Source organism: Arachis ipaensis, chromosome B9 (genome assembly GCF_059453495.1).
Source record: "Arachis ipaensis isolate K30076 ecotype BB chromosome B9, ASM5945349v1, whole genome shotgun sequence".
NCBI lineage: Eukaryota > Viridiplantae > Streptophyta > Magnoliopsida > Fabales > Fabaceae > Arachis > Arachis ipaensis.
This window is the reverse complement of record NC_142444.1, coordinates 8,519,803-8,544,190: the sequence shown is the minus strand read 5'-3', so window position 1 is coordinate 8,544,190 and position 24,388 is coordinate 8,519,803. Positions and strand designations below refer to the sequence as shown.

The 24,388-nt window shown below is 28.1% G+C and overlaps 1 protein-coding gene across 2 annotated transcripts; it reads left to right on the top strand.

Annotated features, from left to right (window-relative positions):
- Positions 1-17,394: 17,394 nt before the first annotated feature.
- LOC107618796 (TMV resistance protein N) lies at positions 17,395-23,302 on the top strand. Of its 2 annotated transcripts, none has more exons than XM_016320956.3 (5): positions 17,395-17,540; positions 18,572-19,646; positions 19,746-20,054; positions 20,162-21,689; positions 22,891-23,302. In XM_016320956.3, exons 2-4 carry the CDS (start codon positions 18,582-18,584, stop codon positions 21,671-21,673), a joined length of 2,886 nt encoding a protein of 961 aa, XP_016176442.2. In that variant the 5' UTR covers positions 17,395-17,540; positions 18,572-18,581; the 3' UTR covers positions 21,674-21,689; positions 22,891-23,302. The 2 variants fall into 2 exon arrangements, with proteins under 2 accessions (XP_016176442.2, XP_088354026.1); XM_088497900.1 differs by having other exon boundaries at positions 18,522-19,646; positions 22,891-23,028.
- Positions 23,303-24,388: the final 1,086 nt, after the last annotated feature.

Genomic DNA, 24,388 nt, shown 5'->3' with positions numbered 1-24,388 from the left:
TTTGAATTTTCAAAAAAATAAATATTGTTTCTTTGAAAAGTTCTGGATGATTAGCCGTTGATTTTTAAAAGGATTCATAGGACGAACGATAGTCACTTTCTTGAAACCAATTCTTCTCTTTATACGTATCTTCTTATAACAATTCTTAAACCCTCTACTGAGAACCCTTTCGAGGATGATGTTCTCACCCGCCTACATAATTTCTTTTCCAGTGACAGATTCAAGAAGTTTCGGCACGAAGCCGCGATTCGAACTACGGATCTTTGTATATATATATATATATATGTAGTATGTTTGTATGTTTTCCTTTTCTATTTTATGATTTAATTTTAGATTTTATTTTACCTCTCGTTATTTATTATTTTGAGAATTTAGAGAGGGAGGACTTATATATTAAGAGATTTTGGATAAGTTTATGTAATTATTATTATTTGACTATGATATGTAATTGTGATTTTTAAAGTTTATAATTAAAAATTAGGTTCGTATTTACGAATGCTCAACATTAAATAAATATAGTATTAAAATAAAGGATTAAAGATAAGTAATACCTGAACTTTTAGTACGATCATGAGGTGTTAAAACTTAAAAGTAAGGATGTTCCAGTATGTGTTTCAATTCATCGTGTAAAAAGCGGTTAGAATTTGATTTTATATAATGAATTATGTTTTGTTCACTCAGTACTATAGAATTATTTCACCATAATAAAATTTTTGGTTCATTATGCAGAAAAATTTTGGACATCAATGCATCGATATGGCGTTGAAATTGAAATAATGATAATAACAAATTCATGTTCACTAGGATCAGATAACGTAAATCCATAAGGCTATCGCTAATTGGAAAAGAGAAGGATTCAAGATGCTTAAGATGCAAAGCTGATGTTTCAGAGCAGTTGATCCCAGATGCAAATTAAATGATGACCAGAATCTCCTCGTATCAATGGGACTGAGAACTCTACGATATTAGGGCAATCATATGCGACCAATGTTATGTGGGACGGTGAACAATTTTGGCTGCATATGGTCCTAATAAGTTCTTTAATTTGCATCCGTACACAAATAAACCTTGAATAGTCAAGCTTCTTTAAATCAAATACTAGTCATAAGTCTCGAACATTTAGGCTTTTTTATTTTTTAGAACAGTATAAAATAAGATATAAAAGATAGAGACATAAAATTTAGTATTTTTGTATTTTATTTAATGATAAAATAGAATAAATTATAAGAATTTAATTTATTCTTATTTTTTTATCATTTAAAAAATTTGAGAAAAAAATATAATAATAAAAAGAAATTATGAAAAGTTACAAGAAAAAATAAAAAATAAATAGTATCTTCTGTTAGTATTTTTGTATCTTTTTTATTAAAATAAACACAAAATATATTAATTTAGTGTTTTTAGATATAATATTTCTACTCATATTTTATCTATCAAACACAATTTTATATTTTTATATCTCTATCTTAATGTCATATCCGTATAAATAAATGCATCTTTAAGATTAATTATCTCTAAACTTGGTAGGTGCAGCCGAAAGTCTGGAACAAATATATCAAAATTATGCCTTCTATAATAGCACCAAAATTAAGGGTAGTAATCACTTATAAATCCCAGGTTATTAGATGTATTTTGGATGATAAAAATATTAATTAATAAAAATTACTAAAATAAAAAAAATAAAGTATTTGAAAACAAGTTCATTATAATAACAAGTCCGATTATGTATAAAATTATTTCTAAAGTTATGGTGCATCGACTACAAGGTATTATGAATAAAATCATAAGTCTAAATTAGAGTGCTTTTTTTAAAGGTAGACTCATTTCAGATAATATTTTAATTACCCACGAATGTATGCACTATTTGAAAAATAAGAGAAGTGGAGCAGATCTTGAGATGACTATTAAATTAGATATGAACAAGCAGTGGCTGATCCAGAAATTTTATAAGGGGGGGCAAATTAAATATAAAATAAATTAAAATATAATATAATAAAAAATCAACAAAATATCATTTATAGTATATAGGTCAAAATTAATAATTATATTATATAACAATTAATATTCAACTACATACTTTAAGATTTTGGTATTTTTGAATTTATTCTGCAATATTTCATATAACTAAAATTATCAATTTACTATCTGAAATAAATTTTGTAGTATTCTTTTTTTCAACATATATAATCATATAATCTGTTAAAAGTTCGTCTTTCATCTTATTTTAAAGTATTATTTTTATAATTTTATTGTTTAAAAAATCTATTCTTATTGTTGTCATAAAAAGATTCAAGATAAATTTTTTTTATAATTGTCACTTTTTATATTAATCCAAACCTATATTTTTTAATAATTTTTCAATTATTTATATATTTATACGCTTTTATTATTTTTTAAACCTATTTATTAATTGCTATTGATATATTATAATACACGTTATAATTTATACATATTAAATTACTAACATGTAAATTTTTTTTAGTGTGTAATATACAAAAATATATTTAATCTATAATATATATATATATATATATATATATTAATTATATAATAATAAATTAATAATAAACTAATAGTAATATTTTTAAAAAAAAAAAATTGGGGGGGACCATGGCCACCTTAGGTCCCCCGTAAATCCGCCACTATGAGCAAGGCTTATAATAGGGTTGAATGGCACTTCTTATGGTACATCATGGAAAAGTTGGGTTTGATGCTAAATGGATTAACTGGACTAAGGAATTGGTAACGACTGTTTCTTACTCTGTTGTTGTGGAAGATCAACCTTTTGGCTACTTTAGGCCAAATAGGGGCATCCGACAGGGTGACCCCCTATTTCCATATCTATTTCTTTTTTGTGTGAAAGAGCTTTCCTTCTTACTACACAAGGCAGAGCAAAACAGATTAATTCAAGGAGTTCAAGTTAATCGGAGATGCTAAACAGTTAATCACCTTTTGTTTGCCGATCCTTTTTTGCAAGGGCTCACCTAATACAAGCCAAAGCATTTTGGAATTGCTAGAGATCTACGAGGGTTTCAATGGGCAAAAAGTCAATTTGAACAAGTCGGCCATCTTTTTCAGTCACAACACACCTCAGAACACAAGACTAACAATTGTACAGACACTAAATATTGAACATATCGGAACCCAAGACAAATACTTGAGACTGCCCTCCATAGTTCAGAAATCAAAGAAAGCAACCTTTGGAGCTATCAAGGATAAATTTCAGAAGAGGATTATGGGTTGGAAAAGAAGTTTATTGTCCTCAGGTGGCAGGCACACGCTATTGAGAGTGGTGGGAGAAGCGATTCTTATTTACACACTCTCTTGTTTCAAGCTCCCGAACACGCTGTTAACTGAGATTCATAGCATGCTCTCGCAATTTTGGTGGGTCAAAAAGGCGTAGAACGAAGAATGGTTTGGATTAAATGGGACACAATGACGAGACCGAAGAAAGATGGAGGGTTGGGGATCAAAGATATAAGGGCACAAAATTTGGTCTTATTGGGCAAGCAATGTTGGCGTATAATGAAATACCTAATTCTACACTGTCAAGAATGTTCAAAGCTAAATATGTCAGATATACAGATTTCTTACATGCAGAGATAGGAAGCATACCGTCGTGGGGCTGGAGAAGTGTTCTTGAAGGCCGCAAGGTGATTGAGAAAGGCTTGTTATGAAAAATAGGCTCTAGTGCTAATGTCCGTATCTTCCATGATCCCTGGCTCCCCCCACCATTGCCATTTAATGTCCCTCAAGCTGCAGTGATAATCCCACCGAATCTGCAAGTGTATTATGTTAGTGCGCTACTAAATCCTGATAGAATCTGGAACAGAAACCTGATTGAGTCAATTTTTCCAGTTGATATATGCAATAAAATTTTTCCATCAAACCAACAGAGGAGGAGGATGAAGTTAATTGGTGCTGGACAAAATCTGGTATATACGAAGTTGGGTCAAGATACAAAGTTGCTTATGGGTTCTTTCATTGTCCTACTTCATTGATGCCTCAGAACATATAGAAGCATTTGAAAATTGAAATTACCTCATAAAATTAAGATTTTTTTATGGAAGATTAGTCTTCATGAAAAGCTTCCGGTTTTGCAACAAATCCATAGCCGGTTTGCATCCACCCCCGCCACTTGCCCAAGATGTATGCTGAAAGATGAATCAATTTCTCATGCCTTGTTCCAATGCCCTCTGTCTTCAATAATCTGGAGTCTAAACTTAATAACCCCTTACTTATGGCAGAGAGAAGAGGAGACCTTCATGAATTGGTGGCAACGAGTCTTATCTTGGGCAGCGGCTCAAATCAAAGGTAGACAAAAGATCCTCTTCATCACGGCGCTGTGTTGGAGCACTTGAAAAGCGAGGAATATGCGTGTTTTTTAGAAGCTAATAAGTCCAGCGCCGGAGATAGTGCAAGAAGCCAGTAGTCTAGTGCGTGAATTCAATAGCCATACCTAATGAATGCTAATAATTTTTTTTATTCTTACTTTACTCTTTCTTAAGTTATTTGTCTTCCAATCACATTTGGTGATAATTAAGAATACCCAACTTCTTTTGTACTTCCTTATGAAAACATTATTATTTTATAATAATAAAATAATATCTATCTTTGACCAAAAAAAATCCATTATAATAACAAGCCCATAAACAATTGTTTTCTGTTCAAAGTTTTTTCTTCTCCAGCAGAAAAAGTTTAGGGTCGGAATTTTTATTAAAATTTTACTCGCACAAAATTATCAAAAATAAAATAATTTTATATTATTGGATAAAATCTTATACTATTAAAAATATTAATAATAATTAATTAATGACTATAATTTACAAAATTTACTAACTTCTGGTACTTTTTCTCTCCAATATTCTACTTTATTACTGGGCCTGATACAATAAATGCAAAAGTTAGTGTAAAATTTTTTTGATAGTTGTAGTACGGGTATATTTAAAATCAGCTCAATTATTTTGTGTGTATTAGATGAGCCATCTTTTTTGAATTATTAAATTTTATTAAATAAAAATTAAAGAATATTATAAAAGAGGAGTATTGATAGACTTTATAAATATAGAATATATTAATATATATATATATACATATATAAATACATTTTAATACAGAATATTTTAAAAATAGCAAGTATAATCTTTTACTTTAAAATAACTAAATATAAAATATATAAATACATACAAAAATATTTTTTATTTATTAAGATTAATTATTATACACTACTATTTTTAATTATATATTATAATATAAAATTATATTACTAAAAAATAATTAGTTTATTCCTAAAAAAAGATTAAAAAATATGGTAATAGTTAATTTTTGTTAAAAATACGTTATTGTATAATACAATTTTTTCATCTAAATATTTGTAAACATTTATTTTATTTAAAATATTATATATAATATATAAAAATATTATTTTTTTTTATTTTTTCACACTTTTAAGCAAACATTTTTTAATTTTTTTATTTACACCCTTAAAAAATAAAAATAGAAAATAAACACAATTTTAAATTTTTTAAATAAAGATAAAAATTTATTTCTACACAACAAATAAAATCTATAAAATGTGTTAACACTTTTATATAATTAAAACGTGTTCACTTATTTTTTTTATTTATTATAAATATTATATATTGTTACTCATTTGAGATTTAACAGATACATAAAATTATTATACATGAATCTATAAAAATCATAAAATAGTATATATATGTGTATAAAAGTTCCTAACGATAAGTGCATTATATATGTAATCTTTAAAAATAAATTTTAAAGATTTTATAATAAATAATTAGTGTATATAATAATTAATTATTATATAGTACTATTTTTAATTACCTATTATAAAAAATTAAATTATTTTATATTACTTGAAAATAATTAAAATATTTTATATTATTTAAAAATAATTAGATTATTCATTAAAAAATATTTATTAATGGTTAATTTTATTAAAAAATATATTATTATATAACATAAATTTTTATTCAAATATTTGTAAATATACATTTTATTCAAAATAGTATATATAATATTATTTTAATAAAATTAATTATTATATAATAATATATTTTTTAATATTACTGGATAATTTTAAAGCAAAAAAGAGAAAAGGTAAAGAGGCCATTTTTTGTATAATCTATGTCAAATTGCTTCACCACACCACAATTTTATATACCTCTAAAACCATAGTATTTGGCTCCTTCAACAATTGACACCTTCAAAGTCTATAGTCACTCTACTCTTTTTGCTTCATGTTTTTGTAATAATTGCAACCACCACGACGTTGTTAGAAAAAAGAAAATCTATATCCTTTAACATTAATATATGTTTTAAAATATTATATGTAATATGTAAAAATGTTGATTTTTTTATTTTTCACACTTTGAAATAAACATTTTTTATTTTTTTATATATATTCTTAAAAAATAATAAAAAAAACAACATTATCTTTTTAAATATAAGTAATGATGAGTTTGGAAAACTCTAAACTAATGCTTGTGATGATGACTAAACATTATTAATGTTATTAATTACAAGAATATTAAATCATATGTGTTGAATGAATTAATTTTTGTAATGCAGGTTTTATTTAGGCCGAAACATAAAAGAAATATTGCAAGCCCAAATCAAAACCAACATTCAGCTTTGGTGTATGTTTTCTATAATATGTGACTGAAGCAATTTGTGATTAATTGGGCCAGAATTCAAACATTGTCATAAACCCAATTAGTTTGGATGAATCAAAATTTTATTGGGCCAGATTAAATGTTGTTGCTACTAAGCCCAATTTTAATTTTGATGAATGTTCCTCATGCTTGATCCAAAATCAAGTGAAGAAGAAAGCAAAAATTGCTTCCAACGGATCCAAGCATTATACCATGTGATGGATTTCAAATTTCATTAAATTGTCATTTATTGCATGGGAAATATGAGAGAGAAATTTGCAGTTGAGTTGATTGATTGTCATAGTGCTGCACGCTACCAATAGCAAAGAAAGGGAAGTAAATTAATTCACTTTAGTTTATTTGTTCAAAAACACTTGATTGCTTCTCTTTCTACATTTTCTATTCTCTCACCTCTTTCTTCTTTTCGGACAATACCCAGAAAACCATGGAAGCAAAACTTAGCTACCAAATTGAAGAAAGAGCACGCTACAAGACCATCACAATGATGGCAAGAAAACATAAAAAATTGTAGTGGCTGAGATTCTTATCACTTATAGTAAGATTTTGTGATGAGATCTTGCCTTCTCCATACCAAAAATGGTTGAAGGAGATTCGGCCAGCAAGGTGAAGATCTTGGAGAAGATGGCTTGTCTCTGATTCTGCTCAACCACTACAGGAAGTAGCTAGGGTGGCTACGTGATGGAAGAGGCAGAGATTGGAGCAGATGAAGTCATCATCATCATGAAGCATCAAGGGCCAGAAATCCATCTTGGAGAGCAAGCCAAGGATGGAGCGCTCGGATTGATGAAGAGTGATGACCAAGGAAGGACTAGAGGTAATTGCATGTTGGTTATTGCATGGGTTATCTCTTCTCTCTCTCTGGCCGAACCGGTTTTGTTCTTGAAGGAAAAAGAAGTTGGCTTGGATTTTGGCTTCAAGTGTGGAGGCTTCTCTCTTCTATAAAAAGAGTGAACAGTCACTGATTGGAGCAAGGAGTTAGAAGTAAGCAGTGAGAGTGCATGTCACAGGATTCTCAGAGCTACCTAAGCTTATAGATTTTCTTCTCCTTCAATGTATTCTGTTTTATAATTTTCTGTTTAATTTTGTCATGTCTTGAGTCTCATGAAAAAAGGCAAACAATAAGGTTTGTATGAAAAAGCCATAGAGCGGAAAAAGACAGAGAGTGCAAAATTAAAAGAAAAAGACATAGATGTCCTTAGAGTTCCTTTGTACATCTGTGTTGTTTTTCATGATTCTGTGAGAATCCCCTTGTAAGTTGGGTTAGCACTTTACAGTCTGTAATCACGAAGATTATAGTGAAATTCCATCATGTTTGTGATGGAGACTAGATGTAGGCTGCACTGCACTTAGCAGCTGAACCAGGATATATTTGGATGTGATTTTTTCTCTACTCTACTCCATTTCTGTTTCTACCACACAGGAGCTAAAACAAAAATATCTCGTGCCAAGTGACGAGACAAAAAGAAAAGTCTCGTGGTTGGGAACGAGACAAAAGAAAAAGTCTCGTGTCTAGTGACGAGATAAAAATACAAAAAGTTTCCAAAAGTGGTTTCAAAGGTTAGCAAGTATTCAGAAGCAAAAAGGGGCTAAGATTCAACCCCCTTCTCTTGGCCACTGAAAACCATCAAGTAAAAATTTATTTTTAAATATTACATATATAATGCACTTTTTATACATATATACACACTAATTTATGATTTTCATAGGTTCATGTATAATAATTTTATGTATCTATTAAATCTTAAATGAGTAACAATAAATAATATTTATAACAAATAAAAAAAATAAGTAAACATATTTTAATTATATAAAAATATTAATTATAATTATATAATTTTCATGTCATTCTATAGATTTTATTTGTTGTGTAAAAATAAATTTTTATCTTTATTTAAAAAAGTGAAAATTGTGTTTATTTATTGGGTAAAGTATACTTTTTGTCCTTAAAGTTTGATAAAAATTTCGAAAATACCCTTAAGTTTTATTTTGTTTCAATTTTGTCCCGAAAGTTTTCGATTTGCATCAAATATATCCCTAACGGCTAATTTTTCAAAAAATTTAAAACCAATTCAACAACAATTTTATAAGAACAACCTTTAACACAAGTAAATCAATTATAATTTTTATGCATTATTGTTAGATTGGTCTTAAATTTTTTGAAAATTTAGCTGTTAAGGGTATATTTGATACAAGTCAAAAACTTCTGGGACAAAATTGAAACAAAATAAAACTTAGGGGTATTTTTGAAACTTTTATCAAACTTTAGGGACAAAAAATATACTTTACCTTTTTTTATTCTATTTTTTAAGAGTGTAAATAAAGAAATTCAAAAATATTTGCTTAAAAGTGTGAAAAAATAAAAAAAAAACATTTTTATATATTATATATAATATTTTAAATAAAATACATGTTTATAAATATTTAGATAAAAAAATTGTATTATACAATAACGTGTTTTTAACAAAATTAACTAATACCATGTTTTTTAAATTTTTTATGAATAAACTAATTATTTTTTAGTAATATAAAGTAAATTATTTTATATTATGTAATTAAAAATAGTACTGTATAATACTTAATCTTAATAAATAAAAAATATTTTTGTATGTATTTATATATTTTATATTTATTTATTTTAAAATAAAAGATTGTATTTACTATTTTTAAAATATTCTATATTAAAAGATATTTATGTATGTATATATTAATATATTGTATATTTATAAAGTCTATCAATACTTCTCTTTTATAATATTTTTTAATTTTTATTTAATAAAATCTAATAGTTCATAAAAAGTGACGCATCTAATATACACAAAATAATTGGGCTGATTTTACACATACCCATATCCACAACTTATAAAATGACAGAGATGAGGATGAATTTTTAACTTTTTATTCTTGTTAATTATTGGTTGACACACAAAATTAGGTTTATCTTTTGAATTTTTTTTTTTTTTTTTGCGTTAAATTGAAGATTTAAGATAATATAATAAGAAACAATATTCTAAGCACCCATGTTAGAGGCGGTTTTTACGAAACAAAATCATCAATCTTGATTTACAAATGCACCTCATATTTTTCTAAAATTACGTTTCAGTCTCATTTAACTTATATCTCCATTTTATGAACTGTATAGAAAATCATTAGGGCCAAACAAGTTTTGCTAAAACACAGTATGAATATTGAACCAATTTAGATTCCAGAAGACATACGGAAAAACCAATTAGTGATCGATTAATTCAAGATGAGTGAAGTGGAAAACACAACCAAAGGGAATGGAAAGTGGAAAGTGGAAACTGGCTAGAAACTACTGTTGTGATGTATACGAAATTACGAAGGAGACATGGGCTTTTTTCAGAAATAAAAAAAATTCATATTTTTTTTTAAAATTATTTTTAAAATTTAATTCCTCAAATACGATTTTTTTTTGTATAGAGCAAGTTCGTTGAACCTCCGGCGAACTAATTCCCGGCAAACTCCCTTTAATCTTTTTTAATCCCAATTTTTAATCCATTATCATCATCTTCAAATAATATATAGATCTACAAACAGTATATAAGAGTATAAAAAAATACACAGACAATAAGCATGACTTCTTTAAGAATTTTTTTTAGTTATAAATTAAAAAAATAAGCCATATTTAACAATAGCAACTATTATCATCATCTCAAAAAATACACAGGTATACCGAAATAAACCATATTTAATAACAATTTTTTAAATTATAAGTCATATTTTATTTTGAAAAAATTTATTTATACTTTTTAAATTTTTTTTCAAAATAAAATACGACTTATAATTAAAAAATCCTTGTTAAATATGACTTAAGTGTATCTGTATATTTCTAGAGACGATGATAATGGTTGCCATTGTTAACTTATTTTTTTAATTTATAATTAAAAAAATTCTTGAAGAAGCCATACTTGTTATGTGTATATTTTATGTACTCCTATGTATTATATTATTTGTAGATCTATATATTATTTGGAGATGATGATAATGGATTAAAAACGTCGGATTAAAAAAAATTAAAGAGAGTTTGCCAGAAGTACAACAAATTTATTCTATACCAAAAAAATTGTATTTAGAGAATTAAAGTTTAAAAATGATTTTTGGATAAATATAAATTTTTTGTTATTTCTGAAAAAAAAATCCAGGAGACATTGAGTAATAAATAAGAGCAGAGAATAGAGATATTAAAATATTTCCAATAATTTCAGTCCAGATATCACGTTACTATAATATTTTATTTTAGGTCAAATTATTTAATTAAATTATTTGAAATCTAAAATTATTAAAATATAATTTTTTAATATTGTAGATATATTTGTAACATTTATATATCTGTAAAAATTATTATAGAATATAATAGTTTTAAAATTGAATATAAACGGCTATAAAGTATAACGCTTTATGAGATTAGTCTCTCGTGGTTTTTTTATAATTCATTTTTTTTTAGAAATCACTACACTCTGTAGTAGATTTTGACCATCACACAATCTCACATAAACTGTTAAGCATTTTACGTTCAATTTTAAATGCACTACATTTTATAGCAATTTTTATAAATATATAAATATTATAAATATGTCTGTAATATTAAAAAGTTGTATTTTAATAATTTTAAATTTTAAATAATTTAATTAACTTGCCCATAATTTTATAAAAGCAGACAAACCTAATTTTATCTTGTCCTAAAGTATTATGTTTCCACCAAAAACTTTTAATAAATTTTGAGTATTGATCCACTCAAATTTTTTTTCAATTATACTATACATACATACAAGTTTTTTTTTTATTTATAAGTTTCACAAATTGGGCCAAACTCAACAGAAGTTATGCTCATTCACAAAAGCGTGTTAACACGCGCATCACATTTCCAAAGCGCTCCTTCACCATTATGAACGACTCTTCTTTTTCTTCCTCGATAAAAATCACAACTATCATTTTTTTTCGCGTTTCTCCTCCTCCTCCTCCTCCTCCTCCTCCTTTTTTTTGTTTTTCCTCCTTTTTCTTCGCGTGTTTCATCTTCATCGTCGTGTTTCTCCTCCTTCTTCTTTTAATTTTTTCCTCCCAAAAAGAATTATGGGAATATAAAATAAGAAGATGAAGAAGAAGAAGCAATGGAAGATGAGGAGAAGGAAGAGGAAGAGTTCTGAATTATGCAAAACTTATCAGAATAAAAATACACCCAAATTTGCTACAAATACAGAAATGAGTTATGCTACGTGTACACTAAAATCAGCCACCAAAATCAGCCACCAGTATAAAATACATACTAGAATACAAATATACATTGAAAATAAATTAAAGCACATATATATTTATATACAAATACATTGATGGCTGATTTTAGTGTACAAATAGCATTTTTGTACAGAAAATATTTCCTCTAATGTTGCATTTTTTTTCTTCTTCTTCTTTTCCTTATTTCTTTCTTTCTTTTAGTTAAATGAATGTAAGTTCATCATCTTTCAAGTAATTTTGCAGCATTATGTGTTTCTTCTTTTTCTTTGTTTGATTTTTTTGTTTTTATTCTTATTCAGAGAGTAAAACAAATAGAAACTTGAGAAGGTAAAACAAAAAGAAAAAGATAGCTAAGAAAAAAAGAAGAAGAAGATGGTGATGATGATGAAAAAAATGAGGAGGAGGAAGAGGAAGAGTTTTGAATTATACAGAACTTATCAGAATAAAAATACACCAAAATATCTTCGTGTTACACCCAAATTTGCTGTAAATATAGAAAATGTTTCCTCTAATGCTGCATTTTTTTCTTCTGAATTGAACCATACCTCAGCCACTTGATTGGATTCAAAAACAATAATCAATTTTGTTCTGATTCAATTGACAATCTGAACTTGAATTATTCATTATATTCAACAACGAGATAACTGATGATGGAGGAGAAAGAGAAAAAGAAAGGAAGAGAAGAAAATCCAATGAAAAGAGGAGGAGGAGGAGGAGGAGGAGGAGGAGGAGGAGGAGGAGGAGTTGTTGATGACGACGATAACTTGTTAAGAGGGTAAAACAAGAAGAAACTTGAGAAGGTAAAACAAAAAGGAAACGATGAATAAGAAAAAAAGAAGAAGAAGATGGTGATGATGATGAAAAAAAAAGCAGCAGCAGAAGATGAGGAGGAGGAAGAGGAAGAGTTTTGAATTATGCAAAATTTATCAGAATAAAAATACACCCAAATATCTTCGTTTTACACCTAAATATCTCCGTGTTACACCCAAATTTGCTGCAAATACAGAAAATATTTCCTCTAATGCTGCATTTTTTCTTCTGAATTGAATCGCACCTCAGCCACTTGATTGGATTAAAAAATAATAATCAATTTTGTTCTGGTTCAATTGACAATCTGAACTTGAATTATTCATTATATTCAACAACGAGTTAAGATAACTGATGATGGAGGAGAAAGATAAAAAGAAAGAAAGAGAAGAAAATCCAATGAAAAAAGGAGGAGGAATAGGTGGTGTTGATGACGACGATAACGAAGAAGAAAAATAACGAAGAATGTGTGCTCGTTAATTGAAAAATCTGTTAAGGAGGGGCGTAAAACATACGTACCATAAGAGACGCATTTTAGGAGTAAATGAATTTCAAAACTTGTAAGACTTGTATAACAAAAAGACTTGTACGTAGAGATTAATTCATTTTTTTATTTTAATTATTTTATCAAATATAATTTTTTGTTATTTAGGATTTTTTTTTACATATTTTTTATTAATCCTAAAATCACACTTAATAAAACAAATTGAAAGATAAAAAAAAACTTGAAAATAACTTTGGTTAGAAAAACTGAAATTGAGATTAAGAGACTAAAATTCAGTATTGTATTTAGTAGTCAGATACTAAAATTAAAATTTCAGTTTTTATCTCTAAAATTTTAGTGTATTATTCAGTACTTTAAAAAAGAAGGAGACATAAGAAACTAAAATTTTAAGGACGGATATTAAAACTTTAATAATATTTGGTATAAAAAATATCTTCATTTAATTTTTTAATTTTAAATTTATTTTTTAAACTCTATACTTATTTTAAATTAAATATAATATTAAAAAATATATTTTATACTAAATATAATACAAAAACTTAATTTAATCTTATTTCCTCAGTTTCTATGTTCCCGTCTTAGTCTTTCTTCCAAATTAAGCCGAAAGTAGGGATGTCAATGGGGCAGGGCGGGGGCGGGGGCGGGGGATGCCTCCCTGCTCCCCATCCCCACCCCCAGATTTACTCCCCGTCCCCACCCCCATTCCCCACCGTGGAAAAATATTGCTCCCGATCCCCATTCCCCACGGGGACTCCATTCCCCATCTATCTGATAGTTCTAACTAATTATTAATTTCCATATGAATAGAGGTGTAAATATCCATTCTATACAAAAATAACAAGATTTTATACAAAAAATCTAAACAACAAGATGATGACTTCTTTCGAAATGACGCAATGAGGGACACAACGGAAAGGCAGAGGATAGAGAAGTGGACAAGGTGGGAGACACGGCAACAGAGAGGAGAATGGACATGACGACAAAGTTACGGAAAAGAACGCCGCAAATAGAGAGCACGATGCAGTGAGAATCATGGCACGGTGAGGTGTGACGATACGGTGAGAAGGGAGAGCGGCGAGAGGATGGCTGCAGAGGTTGGATGGAGTATGGACAACGTTAGAGATTTCTGAATTGAAGAAGAGTTATCCAAATAAGGATTAGGAGTTTTGGATTTCTATATATATATATATGTGTGTGTGTGTGTGAAATGACTAAAAAACATATATGAGAAATAAACTATTAAGGACAATTTAGTAAATTTATGAACTTTGGGGATTAGCGGGGATGGGACGGGGATCCCCGCTCGGGTCCCCGCGTCTGCCTCGGGAAAATTTTGTCCCCCGTCCCCATCCCCACAGAAAAAATTTCCCACAGTCGAATCCCCATTTAGAGCAGTCCCCGCAGAGATCTCCGCGTCTCGGAGAGTTTTGCCATCTCTAGCCGAAAGTAAACCATTCTCGAAGATTTTTTCTGTTTTTCGGCCTTTTTCTATGGTAATGGTTTTGGGAATCCTTTGTACTGTTGATACATTATTGATCCAATTATTCAAGGGGGAGTGCTACGTAGCCAAAAAAAGAGTATAGTATAGATATAGTAGAAACTAAATGTCAGTCTCATGATAAGAGAGTGTACTCCACTTGCTTATCAATAACATACATATCACTCTTCCTCCTTCTTTATTTCTAGAGTAATTAATTTCATTTTCAAAATTAATTTCTGTTTCAGTTCAATCAAATCCCTAAAAATATCTATTAACATTTAATTCAAATAAAATGCAATTTCAATCCAGTGAGTTAACATCCGAGAAGAAGAAGAAATTACATAGAGTGAGATATCAAGATTTTTCTCCCCCATCTCATTTCATCCACTACCCCAGAAATCAGGAAGACAAAAAATGCAGAAAGAAAAAACCCACCTTGGTCATTGGAGCATGCCATAGCATTGTATCTAATTCATGTTGGTATGTTATTTAGTTTCATTTTTTCGTTTATTGGCATATGAAGAGTACATTATATGTTGTTGCATGTGGTTGGAGTTGATGATAAGGATGAAAGATTTTGATTTTTATCTTGTTTTCATGGGTTTGGAAAAATGAAAAAGGAAATAGCTACAAAAAGATTAAGTTTTTTTTTAATCTTACAAGAGAAAGTTTTGATTTTTATCTTATTTTCATGGGTTTGGGCATAGGAAAATCATTAATTATCTTTCCTTATTTAATTATACTAAAAGTTAATTTCAAATTTAATGTGAATCAAATTGCGAAAATTTCTCTTTCATTATGTTAACAACTTCTGATATACAACTCATATTTTACATATAGGCTATTATAAAATAAAAAAATTAAAATTAAAATTAAAAAATAAAATTTTAAAAATAATTATTAACTCGTCGTATTAAAATAAAAAAAATAAGTATACATATGAATAGTAAATAAAAAATATTAAAATTATGACCCTTTGGTGTACATGTAAGATAATTTGAAATATATAACAAGACACATAGTTTAAAATTTGGTAATATTAATTGTAAAAATTTGTTAATTATAAATATTATACGTATGAAATTATGAATGTTATGAGTATGAAATTATGGATGTTATTAATATAAAATTTTGGATGTTATGTGTATCTTACTTAATTATGGATGTTATGTGTATGAACTTGTGGATGTTATGAATAAATTTGTCAATTGAATAAATTAATTTAGGTATTTAACATTTTTTTTCCAAATCTAATTATAGTAAAGTTTAAAAATATACGTGAATTAAAATAAATCATTTTCACTTTGAAAAACATGAAATAAATTTTTAAATTATCAAAAGACGGTGATTTAAAAAATTATACATTGATTTAAATGTATAATGTCTTTAAAAATAAAATATTAAAATATTTTGAATCATGATTTATTAGTATATATGTAAAATAATTTGAACTACATAATAAAATATAGTTTAAATAATTGATGATAAATACCATAACGGACAAAGAATCAATTGCAATTATTTAATGTAATTGATATTATAATTAACGTTCTTAAATATAATTATTATTAATCTTTATTGTATTTTTATATATAAAAATCAAATTATAAAAAGGAATATTAAGTATTGATTACAATAGTGCCTAATAAAAAGGGATATAATTTTCTAATTAATATCATTAATTAGCAGATTTGATAAGAACGGTGATAAGTAAAATGAATAGTGATAAGTAGAATGATAAGAGAGTGAAGTAAAAAATAAAACTGTTATTAAGTGATATAAATGAAGTAAAATATAAAAAATTTTGACTGACTATAGCTGAAAAATTTTGGTTACTAAACTTTTTCCTTATTCAAGAGTTTGGCTGCTGGCTCATTTTTTAATTCACTCCAGCGCAGCTAATTTGGTGCTTTCTTACAGTCTTAATCCAATTAAGCGTACCTAATTAATCTGTTGCGCTTTTTGTTTTTCGTTTTTTTTTTTAGTTTAATTTTGCATTCCAATTAAGTAGAATTGTGAGTGGAACATCTTTTAGTGTAAATCTCAAAATAGCTTTCAATTTTTTTTATCAAACATTTTTTATTTAATAATTTTCTATTACACATGAAATTTGTAAATGTATAAATAGTGAAAAAATAGTTGCTTAAAATATAAATAATACGGAAAAAAATTTCTAAGATAAGAAAAATTTATAAAGTAACAAAATAAAAGAAGACACCTCAATCAGGCAGAGATAGTTATATCAAAAGGTGATCCATGGTGATTTATGATGATATTGTACCAGGGGTAGCACAGGTGATACAAATATGTTGAGTCACTCGATCACTGGATAAATTTTAAGAAAAAATCAAGTGAGAGAACATAAGATGAGAAGACACCACATTGAACTGAAAATCTTAAGATAGTAAGTTAATGAGTCTTACTCTTATTTACTTTCTTCAATGTGCGACTAATTTTATACACCTCACACTTGCAACATTAACAAAATACTTCTGAAGTTAATAATTTTTTAATATGTATATTTTTGTCAAAAAAGAAAAATCATGTCTAACGTCATTACATACATCATTATGGTTGCGTAGCATTGCTTTGCTAGTGTCATTCGGCTCTTTTTTTCTTTTGTTAAATTCTTGGCCCAAAGCATAGAAACATATGAGAAGTTGAGAACTAAGACGCTTGCTTGATGTATCATGTGAATAAAATATTAGCCAAAAAGAGATTATATAAAGCTTAGCCTTCTTCCATTCAGAGACACTAAGAACCGTAGAAAAAGTGACAACAGTGTGAAGCAAAATCCAAGGTAGGTAGTTCAACTCTTACATCTACTTCAGTATTTTATTGTTTGTTCCTTCTTCCTGCTTCTATGAAGTTTGTTTATGGACTATATATCTGAATTGCTGAAGTTTTCCCTGAAACTGTGTGGTATTAGAGATTGAAATTAGTAAATTACCTAAAATTACTTATTTAATGCAAGAGTGATTATTAATTTGATATTCAAGTTGAATGAGTTTGGATATCATTCTTATTCTGTTATAATTGACTAGTTCGATCTATGTAGAATAGAAAACAGAATCTGTTATTTTTCAATTTAAGGTGGTTATTGAGATGATATGTAATGAAATCAGAATTGTAATCAAAATGAGGTATTCTGGGTTCCATGAGGTAATTGAATTGATCATGATGTCAGAACACTAGTGTGCCTTTTAATTTGGACAAGTTAATCTCTCAGGTATGCATATTGATTTTTCTTATTATTTGAGACAAGTCATCAATCTTATAAAAGAAAGGGAGAAGTAAACTCATGCTATTTTAACACTTCACATGAATGACCAAAATAAAAAGGTCATGTGACTTTTTCTTAATTGATTATGTAACCTTTTTAACAACCGTATATTGTTACACAACCACCATTTGCTCTTACTCTTTCTCTTGCATAAAAGTAAAACTACTCTTCTGAGTTCTGACTAGATACATCCTTTTATATATGGAAAGTGTATGTTAATTGAGGGCACTGATTTTGTATGTATGAAGGTGAAGAGTGAATTTGACTAGTTAGATCTTTCGTTAATAGTTGAGATTATAATATAAAGCCGCATTTTTTTTGAGTGATCATGTGACTTCTTAATAACTTTAAATATTTACCATCTATATGTAATATTATACGATCTAGATTTACGTTTTTTCTTTTATTTGATTTTATTTCCATCTGATTTTCCTATTTATGTTTTCTATTTTGTTAGTAATCATATTTTCTGTTTACTTACATTGTTACACACGGAAGGACTGACTCAAACGTCATTTGACTTCTTTGTTTACTTGAAAATATGAAAGCACACTCCAAATGGATCTGCAGAAATTGAATCTCGATTATACAAATGAAACCAAAAACTCTTTTGTGAGGGACCAAAACTATGCACATATTGAATCTTTATTGAGAACCCAACCAAGAGAAGTTCAAGTAATTGGAGTCTGGGGCATGGGCGGTATAGGTAAGACAACCATTGCTGCTGCTATATTTGAAGAGTTCTCTCCCAAATATGAAGTCAATTGTTTCTTGGCAAATGTAAGAGAAGAATCATCAAAGCATGGAGTCAAATACATATTCAATAAGCTTCTTTGTGAGTTACTACAAGAAGATATTCATATTGATAATCCCACAATCATATCCTCTACTATTTTGAGTAGATTGAGGCACAAGAAAGCTCTTATTGTTCTAGATGATGTGAATAGTTCTGATCTTCTTGATAATTTTCTCGGAGTAGGACATGATTATCTAGGAGTTGGTAGCAGAGTTATTGTGACAACTCGAGATAAGCATGTCCTTACAAGTAGAGCAGTTGACCAAATTCTTGAAGTCAAGGAAATGAACTATCATAACTCCCTTAAACTCTTTAACTTGAATGCCTTTAACCAAATCCATCCACCTGAGAATGGATTCCAGGAGCTATCGAAGAGAGCAGTTGCTTATGCCAAAGGCAACCCTTTAGCTCTAAAGATTTTGGGATCGTTTCTTCGTTCCAAAAGTGAAAATGAGTGGGACAGTGTACTAAAAAAATTGAAAGGAACTCCTGATGCAAATGTTCATAAGGTGTTGAGATTGAGCTTTGATGAATTGGATGATGCAGAAAAGAATATATTTCTAGACATTGCATGTTTCTTCAAAGGGGAAGAAAGAGACAAAGTAATAATGATATTGAATTCCTGTGGTTTCCATGCAAATATAGGGATAAGAAACCTTTTAGACAAGGCTCTGATAACAATAACCAAAATGAAGAGAATACAAATGCATGACTTGATACAAGAGATGGGTCAAGAAATTGTTTGTGAAGAGTCTGCTAAAATTCCTGGGGGACAAAGTAGATTGTGGAACCCTGATGAAGTTTGTGACATACTGAAGAATGATAAAGTAAGAGAAAATGATTCTTTGTATTGTTTACAAAAACATATATGAAATATAGCTTATTGAATATTACACTAACATTGATTGATGTATTTATTTGTCCAGGGGACTGATGCAATTGAAAGCATATTCTTGGACATGACTCAAACCACAGATCTACATATAAGCTCCAATGCATTCAGAAAGATGCCAAATCTAAGGTTACTTGCCTTTGCTGATAGCATTGGTCATGGGAGAAGGAGAACCAACAATAATTTGTATCTTCCAACAAATCTTGAGTTACCTAATAGCTTGAGATATATTCAGTGGGATGGATATCCATTGAAATCTTTACCATCCATTGGTTGGCCTAAAAACTTGGTTGAGATTTCCATGCCAGACAGCAATGTCGAAAAACTTTGGGATGGAGTACAGGTATGCATGATATAACACCATGTATGTATATATTTGTTTGTCTTTGATAGAATTTTAAGTGTTAAATCCTAAACCTTAAATGTATGTATGTATATATATTGTTACAGAATTTACCAAGTTTAGAGATAATCGACCTTCGAGGCTCCAAGCGCTTGATAGAGTGTCCAAATTTCTCAGCCACCCCAAATTTAAAAGAAGTATGGTTCAATTTCTGTGAAAGCTTGACTCATGTTCACCCTTCTATTTTCTCTCTTGAGAAGCTTGAGTTTTTAGCTGTGTATGGATGCAAAGAACTCAAGAGCCTATGCAGTAGCAATTGTTCACCTTCTCTTCATACAGTGGTTGCCTATAACTGCCCTAATCTCCAAGAGTTCTCAGTCCCAATTCTGCATCAAGATTCCAAAATTCATTTGCATTTGAGATCAACTCCTTTGAAAGAACTTCCACCATCAATTCTGCATCTTAAACACCTTGTAAACTTCTCTTTTCCAATTAGCAAGAATCTTGCAAAACTTCCTGCAAATTTTGCTAATCAAATCATGCTTTCTGACATCAGTGAACACGAGCAAGACGCGGTCGCCACTCTGCATTCAGTACTACCCTGCCCTGTATTCAAACATGTAAAGCTTCTCAAATTTGATAATTGCCATAGCTTAACCGAACTCCCTGACAACATCTCTTTGTTATCATCATTAGTGAAACTAAGCTTTCATAAAACCAATGTCATAGGCTTACCTGAAAGCATTAAGTTTCTTCCACAACTCAAAGTTCTTAAAGTTTGTCACTGTGAAATGCTGCAATTTATACCAGTGTTTCCACCTTCTGTTGAATGTCTTAAGGTATGGGATTGTAAATCTTTGAAGACAATATTGAGTTTGGAAAGTGAAACACCCAAACAACATGCAGGTACTTTCATATTCCTGGACTGCATGAATTTGGATGAAAATTCATGCAATGCCATTCTGAAAGATGCTATTGCTAGGACAAAATGTTGGATGGAAACAATACTAACAAGCGAATCAGAAGTCTCGGAAGAGCAACGAGACAATGAAGATCATAATGTGATTAATTTTGGGAAGATCTGTTATTTCTTTCCTATAAGAGGTAGCATACTTCAAGAGTTTTTCCATGACTACTCTGCTCAATCTTCAATTAGTACCCAAGTGCCTCCAAGTTCTAACTTGTGTGGGTTCATGTTCTACCTGGTTCTTTCTGAAGCACATTCATGCATCATTGATGAACTTGTTATTAACTTTGAGTGTGAATGTTACTTGGAAACAAGTTGGGGAGAAAGTATCCATGTAGCAAGTTCCGTCGTCGTCGAATGGGGCTGCGATATGATCATTGGATACCATCTGAATGTTATGCCGGATCATGTGTTGTTATGGTATGATGAAGAATGTTCAAAGCAGATAATGGAAACAGTTAAAGGAAGAGAAGCAAATAGTGAAAAGAAGTCCCATTTTAATGCAAAGATGACAGTTAAGTTGGTTGCTAGGCTACCAAATAAAGAGGAAGCAATGATAAAAGAGTGTGGCATCCGATGGATATATTCAAATGTGGAGGCAGGATCATCAAGAGAGCAGAGATCCAAGAGAATCATGGAAGATGAAGACTAGAAGTGAAAAGCACAAGGTAATCATCCAAAGCTCAAATAGTTGATTGTGATTTTTCATTGTATTTGTATGCTGTGCTTGCTGTTATAGGTTCTAGTTGATGTATATTTCCTATTTCAATTAAGTATATGGAATAATATCAATAAATTGCAATTGTTGCTGCTGGAAAAGACTTGTTCTAAGGTTGTGTCCCTAAATTTTTTGGTAACAAATTTGATTGTATTCTCACCTTTCTGTTTGCTTGTGTTAATTTGACCAGTTGTAATTTCTTTTCAGAAATGAAATATTGGGTTTGTTTAGATGCTATTTTAAAAATGATTTTTTTTTAATGATCTTTTTTTAAAAATTTTTTTACAAAAGTAAAAGTGATTTTATGTTTAGATATCTCATATAAAAAAAATCTTTTTATCTATGAATTATGTTTGAGTAAAATAAGATGTATTTTTTTATTCATTTATTACGTGAAAAACATATTTTTTTTTTAAGAAAAAAGATATTTTTTTTTATTTTTCTAATATTTTTATTTTTACTATTAGAAATTTGTCAAACACACTAAAAAAAATTTTTAATTGAACAAAAAATTCTTTTTTATCGATTTAATGGCGATCAAACAAACACATCATCTCACAAACAAGTATTAATTTAAATATGGTTTATTTTTCTTAGAGTAAAACTCCAAATTAGGTTATAATTAATGATATTTGTTCTATAAAAATTATTAGTATCTAATAAAAAATAAGAAACCGATTTCTGACTTTTGAAATATTATTAGATGAATTAGTTTCAAATAAATTATAAAAAAATAAATTAGTCTCTAATATGTTTTAGCAAATGACAAATTATTCTTTAGTTTTTTTTTTTAAAATAATATGTTCGAGGGATAAATTATCTGAAAATTTACAAGGTAAAATATTACTTTGTCTTATATTTTATTTCGTAATTTATCTAATATATAAAAGGTTAGATGAATTTGATATTTTATTCTGTTAAAAACTAATTAAAGCAAAAAGAGATTTTGATGATTTTTCACTATGAATTTCATTTCTTATAATTTATTTGACTTTACAATTAAGAAATTTTGTACAAATTCAAAATTTAATCTTGAAAAGGACAAAATAGCAAATATTTAACGTAGAATAATTGAGTTGATGAATTAGCAATAATTTAATTTCTACCACTTGACATGTTATAATTATAAGTTTATAACTCTTTCCATGTAGGAAGGATACCTGCACCTTCTCCACTGCCTCTCGTTGCAGCCACCTTATATAATTAATTAATCATTATTGTGTCGTTAATCTTTCGTTGGAGGTCCTTTTCAAAAGTTGATGACATAATCCAATAGTGTGAATTGATGGAAAATAAAGGAGAATGACTCATTGACTTTTCCCTTTCTTTCGGACTAGTCATGTTTAAAAAACGATGTATTCAGTAACAAATTAAAAAGTGTGATTCTCAAAAATGTGTATGTGTGAGAGAGAGAGAGAGAGAGTATTTAGATGAAATCCTAGGTGAGAGTGTGGAATATGTTTACTATATTATGTAAAATAAGGGCATATTTAGATGTGTTTTTTATTTTCTACTTCTATTTTCAATATTTCTCATGTTCAAAATTTTATAAAAAAGTAAAAATGAAAGAAGTGAACAAATATTTTTTTTTTACTATTTTCTTCTTTTTTCACTAATTTTTAAAAACAGAAGACATTAAAATCAAAATGAAAAAGGTACTCTTAAACTAATCAGAACCAGTCTACAAAGTACAAACATAAACATTCAGAAGCTAAAATTTTATCATATAGTTTTGTACGACATTTATCGGCCACATACATACATCTTTCTGTTTTTTTTTATTAGCTTTCCTGTAACAAAAGTATTTTTCTATTTAAGCTGATAATAAAAAATATATAAATAATTATATTTTTAATATATTTTTTAAATAAGAGTTATTTTGAGTTTATTTAAATTTTTATATAAATTTTTTTATTTTTTATCTTATATTATTTTTTATATTTTTAAAAAATAACAAGAATAAAATTTTATTTTTTTTATAAAAATTCTGATATTATGTTATAAAATTATCCCTTACGAAAAATTAAACTAATAAAAAGACAAACGAAATCATTTTTATTATTGTGCAAACATAAAATCTTAAAGAAATCTTTAAATTATGAAACTTTATATATATCGCCAGTGGTGGAGCTTAGTTCAGACAAGGGGTGGCCATGACCCCCCAAACTTTTTATAAAAAACTTAGTAGTACTTTTTCAAAAGATAAAAAATAGTTCAATTGACTTAAATACTTTACTATGACTTAAAGTATCTAATAAGTTCAATAAACAACACTCTCTCTATCTTTAGGTTCAAATATAAAAAAAATCTTTTATTTATTTAATTTAATATTATTTTATATTTTACTATTTATTTAATTTAATTTTTTATATGATAAAAAATAATAGAATATTCAATAAGTATTAATATTATTGTATTTGTATAAATTGATAAAAAAATTCAATAAATATTATAAATTTTAATATTTGTCCTTCTAACTTCTTCTTTATATATTTTACAGGATATATATTCAAATTTTTATATAAAATAATAATGAAAAATCAAAGAATTGATACATTTTTTAAGAGGAATGCTAATATTTAAGAAGGAGAACATATAACTTTTACAATATCAACACATATAGATAGTTCTTCTACTTTAATGAATCAC

Excerpts from the sequence above, each read along its gene's own strand:
- LOC107618796 (XM_016320956.3), top strand. The coding sequence starts at position 18,582 with ATGGATCTGCAGAAATTGAATCTCGATTATACAAATGAAACCAAAAAC. Across the intron at positions 19,647-19,745 it reads ACATACTGAAGAATGATAAA|GGGACTGATGCAATTGAAAG; the intron begins GTAAGAGAAAAT and ends TTATTTGTCCAG. Across the intron at positions 20,055-20,161 it reads AACTTTGGGATGGAGTACAG|AATTTACCAAGTTTAGAGAT; the intron begins GTATGCATGATA and ends ATATTGTTACAG.